The 17024-nt window shown below is 52.4% G+C and overlaps 1 protein-coding gene across 5 annotated transcripts in view; it reads left to right on the top strand.

Moving 5' to 3' along the window:
* GBF1 (golgi brefeldin A resistant guanine nucleotide exchange factor 1) overlaps positions 1 to 17024 on the top strand; it is a 2300480-nt gene that overhangs the window by 2204245 nt on the left and 79211 nt on the right. For all 5 annotated transcript variants that reach the window (XM_085603553.1, XM_085603551.1, XM_085603552.1 and 2 more), the window contains one exon: positions 5350 to 5469. In XM_085603553.1, coding sequence (XP_085459679.1) covers positions 5350 to 5469 — 120 coding nt within the window. The remainder of the gene's footprint in view (positions 1 to 5349; positions 5470 to 17024) is intronic.

Below are 17024 nucleotides of genomic sequence, written 5' to 3'. Positions count from 1 at the left end.
CGCGGGCGCACACCTCCGCTTTTCGCCCCTTTCGTGGCCAAGGAAGGGGCGCCTCCTCACGTCCGCAAAGCCACCAGCCGCAGAACCAACCTGCGCGCGGTCGCGGACGTGGCTTCCGCCGTGGCGGAAATGGAGGCCGACGTGGTCAGCCCACATCCACCCCGGCAGCATCCGCCTCAAAGCCTTCCTAGTCCGAGCTTTCAGGCCCATACCACGCCAGTGGGCGGCAGAGTTCGCCATCACCTGCTCCACTGGCGGTCCATAACATCGGACAGGTGGGTGCTGCAAATCGTCCGAAGGGGCTACTCCCTCCCCTTCGAGACGACCCCTCCAGCCATGCCACCGCAGCACCACCGTATCTCGGGGGATCATTTGGATCTTCTCCGCGAGGAAGTTTCGGCTCTCTTGGCCAAGGGGGCCGTCGAGCGCGTTCCGAGTCCAGAAGTAGGTCGTGGTTGTTATTCCCACTACTTTCTGGTTCCCAAGAAGGGCAAGGGGGGCCTGCGCCCTATCTTGGACCTCCGGAACGTCAATGCCTTCCTCCGAAAGGAAAGGTTCAAGATGCTAACGTTGGCTCAGGTTTTAGCTGCCCTAGACCCTGGAGACTGGATGGTAGCGTTGGACTTGCAGGACGCATATTTCCATATCCCCGTCCTGCCGGCCCACCGGCGTTACCTGCGGTTCACGGTCGGCCAAGAGCACTTTCAGTTTACCGTGCTCCCCTTCGGCCTCACCAGTGCCCCTCGGGTGTTCACGAAAGTGATGGCGGTGGTCGCAGCTCATCTGCGCAGATCAGGGGTCCCAGTCTTCCCCTATCTCGACGACTGGTTGTTGAAGGCGGGCTCGCCCCAGGCAGTCGTCTCCCACCTCCAGACTACGGCGGATCTCCTGCATTTGCTGGGGTTTTCCATCAACGTGCCGAAGTCACACTTGAGTCCCTCTCAGAAGCTCCTCTTCATCGGAGCGGTTCTCGATTCGGCGCAGTTCCGGGTCCATCCACCGGAACAGCGGGTCCGGGATATACAGGCCCTGATTCCCATCTTTCGGCCTCTATCCCGGGTTTCGGTCAGGCTAGTGTTGCGGCTTCTGGGGCTGATGGCCTCCTGCATCCTACTAGTGCATCACGCCAGGCGGCGCATGCGGGCTCTGCAGTGGGACCTGAAGTTTCAGTGGGCCCAGCATCACGGCAACCTGTCCGACCATGTCTTGATCTCGGAGGGTACTGCACAGCAGTTGCAGTGGTGGCTCACGGACCGCGAGTGGGTCAAGGGCAAGAGCCTCTCCCTTCCCCAACCGGAGCATGTCGTTGTGACGGATGCGTCCCTCCTGGGATGGGGTGGCCATATGGGAGAGGCGGAGATCAGAGGCCTCTGGTCTCCGGCGGAGTCTCGTCTCCACATCAACCTGTTGGAGTTGAGAGCGATCCGGCTTGCACTGAAAGCCTTCCTTCCCTCTGTCAGGGGAAGTGTCGTGCAGGTGTTCACGGACAACACCACCGCCATGTGGTACTGCAACAAACAGGGCGGGGTGGGGTCGTGGACCCTTTGTCAGGAGGCTCTGCGCCTCTGGACATGGCTGGAACACCAGGGCGTCACCCTGGTGGTTCAACATCTGGCGGGCTCTCTGAACGCCAGAGCAGACGAACTCAGCCGCCGGTGCATGATGGATCACGAATGGCGTCTGAACTCCGAAGTGGTGCAAGGCCTCTTTCAGCAGTGGGGAGAGCCTTGGTTAGATCTATTCGCCACCGAAGAGAACGCGCAATGTCAGCAGTTCTGCGCGTTGGAATTTCCAAGGCGGCACTCGCTCGGCGACGCTTTTCGTCACGAGTGGAGTTGCGGTCTGTTGTACGCCTTTCCGCCTATACCACTTCTGCCCAGAGTGCTGAAGAAGATCAGGCGCGACCGGGCCCAAGTCATCTTGGTGGCTCCGGATTGGGCACGAAGATACTGGTATCCCGAGCTACTCAGTCTGTTGACCGATCCCCCGATACGTCTGCCCCTTCGGGAGGATCTTCTGTCGCAGCAGCAGGGGACGGTCCTCCACCCGAACCTGTCCAGCCTCCACCTCCATGCGTGGAGATTGAGCGGCGGCAGTTGATGCCATTTGACTTGCCTCCTGAAGTCTGTGATATCATTCTGGCAGCCAGGCGTCCCTCCACAAAGTCGGTATACGCCTGCCGGTGGAACAAATTTGTGGCATGGTGCACAGCAAAGGCTGTGGATCCCCTTTCCGCCCCTCTTTCTGAGGTTCTCCTCTTCCTTCTTTCTCTGGCCCGGCAGGGCTCTGCCCTGGGCACCCTGAAAGGTTATCTTGCTGCCATCTCCGCCTTCTTGCGGCTTCCTGATCAGCCTTCTCTTTTCAAGTCCCCTGTGGTTACACGCTTTCTCAAAGGCATTACACACACGTTCCCTCCTGTCCCTTTTGTAATGCCTCAGTGGGACTTGAATCTGGTATTGACATTCCTGATGTGCGCTCCCTTCGAGCCTCTTCACAATTGCCCTCTTCGTCTTCTAACTCTAAAGACTGCTTTTCTGGTAGCCATCACCTCGGCTAGACGGGTGAGTGAGCTCCAGGCTTTATCTTCAAAGCCTCCTTTTCTATCTGTTCATCCGGACAAGGTTGTCCTTCGGCCTCGTCCCTCCTTTCTTCCTAAAGTGGTGACTCCATTTCACCTTGGGCAGTCTGTCACCTTGCCCACCTTCTTTCCGCCTCCGCATCCTTCCAAAGAGGAAGAGAGGCTCCACCGTCTGGACCCAAAACGTGCGCTCTCCTTTTATCTGGCCCGCACAAAACAGTTCCGGGTGGACGACCAGCTTTTTGTTGGGTACGTGGGCGCTAAGAAGGGGAAAGCTGTGCACAAACGAACCATCTCTCGGTGGGTCGTTTTGTGTATAAAAATCTGCTATTCCTTGGCTAAAAAGGACCCTCCTGTTGGGCTGCGCGCCCATTCTACTCGGGCCACGGCGGCTACTACTGCCTTGGGACGGGGAGTCCCTTTGCAGGACATCTGTCAGGCGGCGACGTGGGCTTCGCTACACACGTTTGCCAGGCATTATTGCCTTGACAGCCAAGTCCGGAGGGATGGCTTCTTTGGCCGTTCTGTCCTCCAGGACTTTCTGGTGTGATCTTGGTTCGCAGACCCACCACCGGGGATGGTATTGCTTGGGTATCTATTCTAAGGTGAGGAATCTAACTAACGTGTTTCTTTCAGATGAACAAGTTACTAACCTTCGGTAACGATGTATCTGTAAGAAACATTAGTTAGTTAGATTCCTCACCGACCCTCCCATCCTCCCCGTTCTGCGAACTGACATCTAGGGTTAAGGTTGTCCTTTCAGGCCCCTAGATTTTATTTTTGGCACCAGTGTCGGTCTTTGCATGGCTCTGCGTTCCTGGCGCGGAAGGCTATGTACAAGAACTGACGTCAGCGCGCGAGGGCGGCGTCTAAGTACTCAGACGACGTCATCCCGGCGCACGACGCCGACGACGGACGCGGAGCCGCAGACGACGCCTAGCGACGCGCAAGGGGTATTGCTGATGAAAAATCTTCCGGATCCAGTCTGACGCCTGGGGATATTCTAAGGTGAGGAATCTAACTAACTAATGTTTCTTACAGATACATCGTTACCGAAGGTTAGTAACTTGTTCTCCGCCTACATTGCTCACTGGTGGCCACCCTTACAGAGATATGGGGAGACCTAGGCACTGAACCACAAATGCACCTCAGCATCCAATATCTCCATGTCATGGGATGGGGCAGACACCTGATACGTTGGTTCGCCGCTTCACTGCGTCATCACGCGGCAATCAACCTAGATCCCCTCAGACGCAAGTGGGAGCATGACTTGGGACGCCAATTCTCAGATAAAACCTGGACACAGATATTGGCCAGCCCGACTCGTATCCCACGAAATATGCGACTCAGGCAAATAGAATACTTCATTACGGAACGTGCATACTTAACGCCAGCTAACATTAATAGATACTTCCATCGAGCAGACTCTGCCTGTCCCCGCTGTGCGACTCTTGATGCAAACCTAGTGCACATGCTCTGGGGCTGCCCCAACCTCAGCGCCTACTGGAGAGAAGTAGCAGATTCACTCCGTGCCTGTACGGAAAGAGAGCTACCCTTTGAGTGGCAAACATATCTGCTACATGTCTTCCGTCGGACACGCAATACTAAGGTCACCTCCCGGTTCCTAGATCTGGGCATAGCCACGGCCAAACGACTAATTACAAAACGATGGAAAGCATCAGATCCCCCACAAGTACAGGCTTGGAAACGTTCCACCATTGCGTGGGCCAGAGCAAAAGGCATAGCGATCAAGCAGGAAGAAATAGTGGTCTCAGGAAAGTACCTATAGCTGAAAACTGGGATGTGATCCTGGCAACACTACAACAATCCACAGACCTGCCAACCCAGTCCCTTCAGGCACCTGACCTAAACAGCCAACACCGCGCACGCGACTCACTCATAGACCACATTTCCGCAAACGATCATGCGCCACAAGCTAAACAATACTACTTTGATGCACTTGCGCATCACAACCTTATGGCAATGGCATTGCTAAGGGGCACCCTCGGAGGCATAAATACAGCATTCTACATACTCCAATCTACGTGAGTATTCCAACCCTACTCCAAGTTCATCACCCCATGTACACAGTTATTGCCACATGAACAGCTTAATCAATCTATCTGCATCGAATTGACTATTAAACATAACCTGCTCCGCAACATGTGCAAATACACCAGATGTATTGGTTGTGGAAAATACTGTACTATAAGCAACCGTATGTTAAAATACTGTGTCGAAAACAGCTATTGAAACCTCGCTGTTGTATTAAATGTATATTGATGTCCAATGACGCACATCTAATGTCGCTACACACTGCAGAAAAGATTAAACAACTGCTCATGTACTTGTTTACTAAATGCCAATAAAAACAGATTTTAAAAACTTATGATGAGATGAATTCTCTCTTCATGAAAAAATATACTGAAATTCCAATAAAATAATCATTTGGATGATACTATTTTGTTGCTATGGCAAATTGTGTTGTAATGGGCCTCAAAAAGATATTAAGCCGTTATTAGCAGCATTGTTTGGATTATTGCTGCGCCAGGGAGAACAGTAAGGGCCAGGCTGTAAACTCATGATTATCCAGTCATTCTGTATGCTTAATTTTATCTCTTTATGAATGTTTTATTCAACAAAGTTTTCTCTCACCCGGAAGTTTTAATACATTTCTTTAATTGTTTCAGTTTTCAACATCTTAATAGGAACTAGGTGAGGCATGTAAGTGTTAGCAGCAGAGTCTTTACTGTCGTATTTTATTTTTGCAGACCCCTCAGTCAATGTGACAACTGATTCACATGCAGAGAGGAAAAATGTAGCTTCTCTTCCCCTTCCTGACACAGCAGATTCGGGGTCTAGCCATCAGCAGGCACCCTCGGAACAATTAGGTAAGCAGAGGAAAAGTCAAGGAACCAGATTGTTTTATTTCTATTTTCATTATTTTCTACCTGCCTCTCCTCTACTGTTCTCTGTTTTTTGGCATCAAGTACTGTGTTTTCAAACCAGCTCTCTCATACTCACAAAACAGGAAAAGTCCTTATTACAGAATTGATTGGGGTTAGGTTGGTGCAGGCTCGCCTCTGGGCATTATTCTCATGGCATTTACGTGTCTCTCTACTCTTCTCCTCTTCTGTTCCCCTCCTCTTCTCCCCTCCCCATCCTCTTCACCGTATCTTTTCTTCCCCTTATCTCCTCTCCCCAATATACTCCTTCCTTTTCTCCCCTTTCCCTCTCCCAGTTGCCTGCTCCCCACCTGTCTGTCCTGCTTCTACCCCCATGTAAGATATTCTTATGCAGTGTTATCTTGTTCTTCTCCCTTGCTCTCCTCCCCCAACTGACATGCCTTCTCCTCCACTCCAATTCTCCTCCTTGTTCTGCATTCTCTCTGCCTATCACATCTCTTCCTGCCTCTCTGGCTTCTTTCCCTTCCTGCTAGCTTGTATCACCATCTTGCTTACCTTTTTTGTAGAAATCCTCCTTCTACTTCTCCACTAGCGCTCCTAGCTGTGTCTTCTTTAGTATTTCCTTTAGATAATCCTGTCTTCCGGCTTCCCTTTTTTTGTGGGCTAAGTACCTATGAACTGCCTTGAGCATCCTCTGAACATCTTTGTGCAATGGTTTCTCTAACACAGTAGCCACTGGGGGTCTCTTCCTAATGTTTTTCCACTTAGACCTGGTTCATCCCCCTATTTTGCATAAAACCTCAGTTTGTTTAATCCGTCTATCACTCCTTGGCCTTCCCCATGACTCCTGCCTTTCCTACTTTTTCCTTCCTTTTTGTCTCTACTGCATTGCCATATGTCTGGCTGTCTAATCTAAGTCATTTATAAGTTTAATATTTTCCTCTTCTTCAGATGCCTCTGCTGTATTCCCCTCTGTCACTTGCTAGTCGTTGTCCTGTCACTTTTGATGGATACTTCTTCCTGCAGATTCCTCACATTATGAATATGCTACAGATACCAGTATTGAATCTGGAAAACGTTCCCCGAGCAACATTGCCAAGTGGCATCACACAGCTCCATTAACCCCACTGTCCACATAGAATTAGATAGCATTGGACTTTATATGATACAGTCTGATGTACTGACATTCATTTCTGTCTTACTATTGCTCTTCTTTTGTGTGTACTGAATACATTTCCTCAGAAACCGTGGCAGCCACAAGTTCAAATGTCACCTTGTTGGGTGTCAGTTTTAAACCATGTTGATGATTTAGGAAGGTGCCTTTTATCAGATCCATACAACATCTACATGTTGTGTGTGGGACCCAAATATGATCCCTCATCCTATGACCTCAACTCTCACATGCACCCATCGTTCTGATAGAGACTACTAAGTGCAAATTCCTCACCTTGTGAATTCTCCCAGGCACTAGACTGGATCTGGAAACTTTTTAGAAATTCCCTAGCATATCAGTAGGAGGCCTTTTGTTGTTCTGTATCCGATCCGTCACATCCCAGATGTGACGTTGGGGCCCGCTTTATGTACCTCCTCTCACTGATGTCAGTTCCTTTCTGTCCGAGCCTTCAATGTTGAGCTAGCAGTGGTGTCTCTGACTGACATTTGTTCCATCCAAAAACTTTTTTTTCCTTCAAAAACCAATTTCAGTGTGCAGACGTGGGCCCTAAGACAACAGTCAAAGTCGTGGAGCTCCGTTAAGTCAAACAAATCCCATAAAAGCTGGAAGTTGAAGCATGGGCCTCAGTCGTCCCACCACTCGCACCATTCAGAATCACATGAAGCCCTGGGTGCTTCCAAGCTGCAGAGCTGTTCTGTGTAACGGCCTCCAGTAGTGTTCCTGCTCCAACTCCCCATTGAAAGGACTGCTGCAGCAGATAAACTCCATCAACTGAAAGAGGCTATGGAGAAAATATTTGGTACCCTATTGGATCTCCATGGAGCGCCTTCGGGCCAAAGGGTACGAGGTGGCTGCCAGTCAGGACCCTGATGGCAGATCCGTCCATCACGCCACCCTTGCCACTTGGCATCCATCAGCAGTGGGTCCCTCCCTCAAGCATGGCACCGTCCGCTCCAGCCTTGGCACAACATCCAATGCTGCCGACCTCTATGGGGCGGGAAACATATTTAAGGACCTATAGTGGTTTTGGGACCTCACCAGATATTTGTTATCCTCCCCAAACCCACCTATAGATCCAGAAGACTCCACTTCCTTCACCACTGTGGTCGGCAGAAGTCTTAGATTTAAATCTTCATTTGCAAGAAGTGAAAACAAGTGTCCTCACTGAGGTTCTTAACCAAGCTCAGACCAACCAATGGGTATTTCCTTTTAATCAGGCCATCAAAAAAATCCTGGTAGGCACCTGGATGAAACCAGCATCTTGGCCGCCAGTGAATAGGCAAGTGGCATGATGACACTGGCCTACTTCTGGTGACCCAGCACACAACCCTGGGTAGCTTGTTGGTACAGGCGTCGACCAGCTGACAGAACCTTTTCTACAACCCCACCTTGAAAGAGAGTTTAAACAAATGGAAATGTTTGCAAAATGAATGTTCTCCAGTTCCAGTCTTGCCCATAGGTCTGTCAACACCTCATGCCTCCTAAGCAGGTACTCACACACATTGTGGGTCAAGTTGGCTGACATCTTGCCAACTGTTTCAAAAGACATCAGACCAACCTTGCAGTGTCTTACCGCTAATGGTCAATTTCAGCAAAGTATTCTATATATTCCGTCTGGACTCTACTGACTGCCTGGGTAGGGCATTCGAACCAGCTTGGTGCTAAGGCGCCAAACGTGTTTTCCTCCACTGGACTTTTTTCTGACATCCAGCAGTCTCTAATGAACATCTTTGACAGCTCTAGGCTGTTTGGAATTAATATTGACATAGTCTTTGAAAGATTTAAAGAGAGCAAGGCCACTCCCCACTCTCTAGGCCTGTTCAGCCTACTCAGCAGTTCCCCCAATAACAACGTCCCTTTCAAGACTTCGTTAGGGACTACCAGCAGAAAAGGCAACCGTATGTGCCTCCGCAGCAACAGGCCTGGGAGCAGGCTGACAGCGTCCAGGTATCCAGGGTCTATGTACTGCGAAAACCCCAACCCCCATAACTTCAGCTGCTGCATGTGAGAAGTTGGCCGGGTAAGTCTCTTGATGGTGCCTGTTTGCACAGGGTAGCCACTCCTTGGCCACAAGGGAGATTCTTCAGTCTTCTTCTTTCGTCGAATGTCGAAGGTCGAGTTTCTGTTCAAGTTGCAGGTTCAGGATAATCTAATCTCCTGGGGCCCAGCTACCACTCTTATACTAATCTGGGGGGCTGGGTTGCCTGCTAGGTCACGCCTTATGAATGGGACCTGGGAGGGGGGTGGTTACACCCCCTTCCCTTTGTCCAGTTTCGCGCCAGGACTGGGGCTGGTGTGCCCCAGCACCGGTTTGAACTGGACTATGCATGGGACACCTTGTGTGCCCCAGGCATGTCTCATTCCTTTCAGCCCTCCCTGCCCCAATACACTAAAGTCTGTCTGGGGAGGGGGCGTGGCTTGGCTGCAGAGCGGAATGGCTGCCTGAAACCGCAGCTCCGCCGATCGAGCAAATTAATCCGCAATTTATAGGCTACACTGGTGTCTGGGCCCGGACCTCTCGACCCTGGAAGGGTGCTTAGAGTGTCCGCCCCGTCCGACGGAACCTCTGATCCCGTTGGTGGAGCTGTAGCGGAGACCGGCCTGCTGGATGCAGAGAGACGAGGCGGCCTGAGGCTCTCGCGAGCGCCGGGGGCTTGCGTGAGGCTTGGCCCGAGAGCGGGACGTGCGGTGAGGCAGCGGACTAAGGATCAGCTCGGCCTGGGTGAGCACGGCCTGCCCAACACATACCCCCCGCAGCTGCAGTAACGGTGCTGGGACAGCGTCAACCGGTGCAGTGGACCGCTGCCGACAGTGTGGAGGTGAGGCGAGGGGGAAAACTTTGGCAAGTCACCGCGCTCTGAGAGCTAGACAGACGCCGCGGGATTGAGAGGAGGGCGCCTGTGCCGGCGCTCGGCGGGAACTGCTGGGCCCCGTTCTGGAGGGCCACCCCGCCAGACCTCGTGGGGTGCGAATCCAATCCACGCCCTCGGATTACTTGGCCTTCATTCGAACGATTGGGAGCTGTCGCAAGCCCAGAGGTGGCGGTGGAGGAGCGGCCATTTTCTACGGGGGCGGCTACGTGGCGATCGCCTGCCATCGGGGGCCCCAAAGCGGCGATCTGAAGGACGTGGTCGGATGCAGAGTCTGCCCCTGGCCATAGGGCGGTGCCGGAGAAGACGCGCTATGGAACAATGACCCCTGAAGTAGTAGTGGGACCGTGCGGGGTGCTGAGGGTCGGCTGGCTCTGGCGCCGGGTCGTGTGGCGTGTGCTCCCCTCCTGGCGGACGACTTGCCGGGTAGGTGCCTGGACAAAGGCCGAGGGCGCTGCTGTGGTCGACTGTGTGAGCAGTGCAGCTTTGACCTGGGGGACAGACGAGGAGCTGCTGCACGGGAACTGGCCTGGGTCTGGAGATCCGAGCTGCGTCTACCCCCGTTTGGATCATTGCATCACGGGTATCCCCAGATCCAGAGGAAATAGCTTCTTGGGCTGCTGGGGACGCCTGACCTACCCGCTGCCTGTTGCGAGACCCTGGTGAGTGGTGACCTGGGCCGTGTGCGGAGATTGCGGTTCGGCTGCCCACGCCAACAGACTGCGCTAGGAGGCAGCCATGGGCAAGCCGGACACGCGGCAGCCGAAACTTACATTCGACAAGTCCAAACAGAAACCGTCAGACCAGGACCACCGGGATGCTGAGTCTGCTTGAGAAGAACGGAGTGGCTCTCAGGACGCGGACATCAAAACCATGTTTCAAGAACTGAAGGCGAGCCTACATGGCATGGATGGCAAAATGGACGCGCTGGCGGCACGAATGGACAGTATCACGTCTCGTATGGACAAACAAGAAGGCAGAGTAGAGACGCTTGAAACACGAGTGGCCGACACGGAAGAAAGTCAAACCGACCTTGGCAAAAAACTGCGGGGCATGGATAAAGTCCTGGCGCTCATACAACAAAAAAATGAGGACTTGGAAGCGCGCTCGAGGCGCAACAACGTCCGCATCACGGGAGTGGCGGAAACAACACACATCACTAACATGGAGCAATATGTCGAACAGATGTTGAAAGACCTGTTTGGGTCGGGCTTATCATCGATGTTCCTCGTTGAACGGGCGCATAGATCATTGGGACCCAGGCCTAAACCGGGAGCGCCGCCTCGGCCTATCATTGCGCGCGTCTTAAACTATAGGGACCGGGACACGATATTGCGTATGGCAAGAGACATGAACGACGTGCAATATAAAGGCAGCCACATCGCACTATACCCAGATTATACTATGCAAGTACAGGCCGCTCGAAGGGAATTTCTGCCAGCGAAAAAACTTTTCCAACAGACGGGAACGAAATACTCCCTCATATACCCTGCGAAGCTCCGGGTACAAGGTCCCGGAAAACCAGCATTCTTCTTGGACGGGAAAGCGGCTCTGCAATATGCGAAACAACTGGCGAAAGACCAAAAGACTCGAGTAACTGCAGGAGGACTGGACCAGCCGGACAGGCTAAGTGATGTTGAATGATTGTCACTGTTTGGTTTCTGATATGCCGCTAGGTTTTGCCTGTCCTGGCCGGATCGGGTCCTAGTGAATGTTTGGTGCTCTGGAGGCTTAATTTCAGACGCTGGGAGGGAGGTGTGTAGGATTGCGGGACCGGGGGGGGGGGGGAGGTCTTTGAGCCGCCACACTGGGGCAGCGCTCGATCACCCTGTCATGAGTACAGGGTTAGTAGGTGGCCAACCTGCGTACCTCAGGGGATGATTCCCACTCATCGGTTACGACCAATGACTGTAGTTACAGTTTTTATGGTAGGGAGGGGGACCTGGGGGGACATTGCACAACCTAATTGGGGGGTTGGAGCGGGTGGGGATTGGGTTCAATTGAGTTTGGGGGATTCTGTTGGGTTTTGTTTATGTTCTAGAGTTGGGTCAGAGGAAGCGAGATATGGTGCTGCAACGGATGTCGTACGCTGTTCACTGCTCTGTCGACAGTCACCTAGCTTACAGTGCTCTGGCCACCGCCATGCATGGTGGCCCGCCAGGCCGTTGGGGTGTGAGATGCATATCAGAGGGGAGTGGCCGGGCGGCGTGAAACATGGAACAGGTCTGCTGCTTGAACGAGTTTTTTTCATATACCTGTCGCCATGCAGAAAATAAAATTTATTACTTGGAATGTAAGAGGTATGAATGACAGACGCAAAGCAAGATTGGTGCAGGCCTTCCTACTGCGAAAAGACGTGGACCTCTGCCTACTGCAGGAGACGCATTTGACAGCTAATGCTGCGCAGCTGCTCAGACATCATAGATGGGGAGAGATAATTCACGCCTCCTATTCTAATTACTCCAGAGGGGTGGCGATACTAATCAGGAAGGGTCTTCACTGGAAGACGCATGAGGAAATCAGGGACACAGGAGGCAGATATATTATACTAGTGGGGACACTGTGCGGTATGAGAATGACACTGGTGAATGTGTATGGCCCGAATGACGATAACCCAGATTTCTACGGGGACTTATGGCATAAAGTGCAAGCCCGTGGCCCGGCAGCGATTTTGTGGGGAGGGGACTATAATGTTGTAATCTCAGACACCATGGATAGACAGGGCACGACTAGAGAACACCACCCCAGGGCATCAGAAGAGCTCGGCTATATTATGCAGGATGCAGGGCTGGTGGACTCCTGGAGGACGCTGCACCCCGGGGTCCGCGCGGGTACGTGCATAACAGCCCATAGGGCGGCCTGGTCCAGGCTGGACTACTGGCTGCTGTCCAGAGACTTGCACTCGACAGTGCTAGAGGTGACACACTTACCAAGGTCTCTATCCGATCATGCCCCGGTATCCCTCACAATGCCCACACCGCCGCAGTACATTCAGCCGTTCAGCTGGAGGTTTCCCTCCCGGGCATTGCGCGACCGGGTTTTTCAGCAGGATCTGCGGGAAAAACTGGAGGAGTACTTTGAAATAAACGAGGGCACTGTAGATTCGCCGGGCACGCTATGGGAGGCTTGTAAGGTGGTGACGAGAGGGCACTGCATGTCGCTAAAAACGGGAGTGCTGAGATCCATAAGAGAGACATTGAGTACATTAGAAACTGAACTTGCGCAGCTGGAGACCGCGTTGATAGATGCCCCGACTGATAAGGTGCGGGCAGACTTCAGGTCGAAGCTTACCAGGTATCAAGAGGAAGCGGACAGGGAGGTTGCATACTTGTCTAAAGATCATCAGGCCAGACAGTATGGGGAAGGTGACCGGGCCGGACGTACACTAGCGAACCTGCTGTGCGCGCCGCGAGGGTCGGGTCATGTCTTGGAACTATAGGGGATGGGGGGTGGCGTGGTACGAGAGCCCCCGGCCATACTGGCAACCATGACAGACTACTACAGGGACCTATACACCTCTAGGGTGACACCAGAGGACACGGTGCTCAGCGACTATCTGGACACTATAGCCCTAGCGTGGTTCAGTGATAGGGCTAGACAATATATGGACCTACCGTTCATGCAAGATGACATACGAACGGTAATAGCCGCTCTGCCACTTAGCAAGGCACCGGGCCCTGACGGGCTGACAGCGGCCTTCTATAAAGAATATGCAGACATCCTGGTCCCGAGACTGCACGGGGTATTTGAGGAGGCGGTAGAAAAGGGAATCCTCCCCCAGTCGATGCGAGAAGCTCTAATTATTACGCTGCTTAAACCGGGCAAAGACCCAATCTGTCCAGACTCATATCGTCCGCTTTCACTAATTAACCTTGATGCAAAAATATACGCGAAGTTGCTCGCCGACCGCTTGAAATATATGCTGCCACAGATTGCGCTATCTGATCAGTCGGGCTTTGCGATGGGGAGGTCGACTTCCCATAACTTGAGAGTACTGTTTGGGCTCCTGCATTATCTGGATCCCAAACTGCAGGCCGCAGCTGCACTGTTGGATGCCACTAAGGCATTCGACTCCCTGGAGTGGAAATTCCTACGGACATTATTTACTCGCATGGGATTCAGCCCATCCTTTGCCAGGCGTATTGGCATACTTTATAATGATCCGACGGCTAGGGTGCGGGTGAATGGGCAAACGTCCGCCCCGATCTCCATAACCAGAGGGACCCGACAGGGTTGCCCGCTGTCGCCGTTGCTATTTGCTATTGCAACGGAGCCGCTCGCGGCTCGCTTGAGACAACATCATACTCAACGTAGCATCGGATTCACGTCGCGTGGTCTACTCGTATCTATGTATGCCGATGACATCACCATATACATGTTGAACCCGTCGGAGAATTTCGACCCGCTGATGAGAGAGGTGACACGTTACAGTGGCCTCACAGGCATCGATATCAACTGGTCAAAATCGACAATTTTTCCACTGACTGATGGTACGAACAAGTGTCACACGGAATTTCCGATAGACTGGGTCGCGGACGAGGTCAAATATTTGGGCATAAAGCTGAGCCGTTCGGTTCAGGATATAGTGCTTGCCAACCTTGGTGTGGCCTTGGAGTGGCTGGAGAGCAAAGTACAAAGATGGAAAACGCTGCCGCTGTCTTGGATGGGCCGCATAGCTATTGCAAAAATGGTGGTTGTGCCTAAATTTCTCTATTTGTTCGGGAATATCCCCGTGCCACTAACAAAGGCGTTCTTTCGCCGACTTCGCTCAGCCATGATAGAATTGGTTTGGGCGGGTAAGCAGCCCAGAGTAGCTTGGAACCTTCTCACACTCCCCTTCCGACAGGGCGGCCTAGCGGCCCCGGATTTTGAACTATATGCGTACAGTGCGCAGGCTCAATACTTACATTACTGGCATCACCCAATCCCTTACCAGCCCCACGTGGCAATAGAGATGGACGTGGCGGCTCCCTGCCCCCTTCGGACAGCGGTGTACCAGAGTTACAAACGCCCCCAGGAAGACATTGACACCGTTGAAATGGTACGCTGGGCTTGGACGAACATTGCTAAGCGTGCGGGCATAGCGGACCTATACGCGCCGAGTATGCCACTTGCGGCTAACCCACTGCTGGGTCCATTGACAGATGCGGCGGTGGCGCGACGGGCGCAGACCTGTGGCCTGAGGGTGGCGGGTGACTTGTATCCGGACGATACTTTCCTGACAGTGCAGGCTATGGTAGCAGCGCCTGAACCGACGGCATCGGAGCTACTTCTGTACTACCAACTGCGGTCGGCTTGTAAACACAGGTACACTATGTTCCCAGACGCTCCGCCGACGCTGGCGGCTTTGGAGGACATACTTTCGAACTCCTCCTCGCGCAAACTGATTACACGCATCTATAGGACTACTCAAAACGCAACGCCTGTTGCGCATGTGGATTCCCGATCACTGTGGGAGGGTGAAGCGGGCATAAGTATCACAGAGAAACAGTGGGAGTTTTGTTGCACCCAACTCGAAAACCTGTCGCCTAATTATAGACTGCGGTTGATACATTTCAACTACTTGCACAGGACTTATTGTACGCCCATACAGCTGTTTAAAATGGGGCTGCGGGCCGATATGAATTGTTGGAGATGTGGCGAGAGGGAGGCTACGTTCTATCACCTCGTTTGGGTGTGTGGACCAATACAGAGATACTGGGATACAGTCTTCCATACCATTGGAAAGATCGTGGGAACAGTTATGGAGCCAGACCCACTCGTGGCCCTCCTGGGATTTGTGATGAATGTGCCTAGTGGGTCGCGCAAACTTGTTGCCCTTTTACTGTTACTTGCCAAGCGCCAAATAGCGATACACTGGAAGAAAAAGGCTCCGCCGAAAGCATCGGCCTGGGCGGGATCAGCGGTGTACTGTAGGGAGCAACTGACTTCCTACTGGGACCAGATGCCGCAACGTTCAAAGCCTGTAGACATATGGCAGCCGTTGGTGGATTGGTTGGCAGGAGCGGAAGTGGTGGAAGATGGCTGAGCGGGTGGATTGTACGTCTGGCGCGGTGGTGCAGCTGGGATGGGGCTGCGGCGAGGGGCACGCATGTGGGAAGCCTGGTATAATCATTCTTGAGGCTGAAATGCGCCTTGCACGGGTGGGTTATCTAATGTCTGCGCAGGCATGGCAACATACGGTCACAGGGTGGTGACAATTGTGTCATTTATCATCGACATTGTTCGCTTTCCTATGGCTCTCGCTTACTGTTGTTGAATCTTGACTAACGTAATATTACTGGGGTGCTGCTCAAATGTACGACCAGGACTCGCTAATGCGGTGTACTGCTACGTAACCAAGCTGCCTGCCTCCGGGTTGTTGGCTGAATAGCAGTGTACAATTTGTTGGAATAATAAAGGTTTAAAAAAAAAAGAAATAATAATAAAATAAAAAGTCTGTCTGGGGAGGTGCTAGCACCTCCCCAAGCAGGAAACCTACTGTCCAAGCCTCCCTTGCTGGGATCACTCCCAGCAGCAGGAGGTCAGACTCATGTCTGTGGCAGCAGCATCCATTTTGTGATGCTGAGGCTTTGGTTAGAGTTAAACAGCAAAGTAGGATTTTAACATGTCTCTCCCACTAGAAGGGAGGAATAATATCCTCATCACCAGAAATGGTATGGGGGTATTATTCCAAAGTGTTAGACACCTTACACGACATGTTTTGATAAAGCCAAACCATAGTTACCATAACCGTTTAAGATTATAAGGCACTTTAACCTCTTCGGTGCCCGTGACGAGCTGGACTCGTCATGGGCCGCGGTGGCGCTGTGCCCATGACGAGTCCAGCTCGTCACAAACCCCGCCCGCTAATGTAACGGCCGGCACAGGGCGGGGAAAGGGGCGGGCACCGAAGGGGTTAAGAGTATATGGTAGGCTATATCATAGAACAGCTATAAGGACATGGTTCCAAAAGCCGCAGACAGCCTCAGCTCATGCTAGAACACCATCTCACATGTTACCAAGCACTCTGCCTCCAGGATTGTTAAGGCCTGCCATAGGAGTGGCTGATAGGTACACATGTGTCTATATATAAGGTAGGTATAGAATACTACACCTAAGCAAGGGGTGATTACACGACCTTGCCCCAGCTGAGTGATCAGCCAGTTGTGTCTGATTGGAAGGCCAGACCAGGGGTGGCATAATACATGCTGCAGCCCCTGGGGGGCCTAGGGTACACCTATGCCCTGGGTACCTAGGGTACACTGTACAGGGTCCAATAATGTGATCCTTACCAATTGGTTATGTACCTAGGGTACATGGAGTCCATTTTAAAGAGAGAGCAGACAGCCTGAGACCCTGAATGGCAGGATCTCAGGCCAACTAAGTCGAAAAACCAGCTAGACACAAGGCAAAAAGTTGGGGGTAACCATAGTCAGATATCCACCTTCCTACACTGCACAACCTCTTTAATTTGGCCTTGGCAGCACATGATCTGGTAGGAGTTCTGGTCACCA

This window comes from Triturus cristatus, chromosome 1_2, assembly GCF_964204655.1.
Source record: "Triturus cristatus chromosome 1_2, aTriCri1.1, whole genome shotgun sequence".
Taxonomy (NCBI): domain Eukaryota; kingdom Metazoa; phylum Chordata; class Amphibia; order Caudata; family Salamandridae; genus Triturus; species Triturus cristatus.
This window is presented reverse-complemented; position numbering and strand designations above follow the sequence as displayed.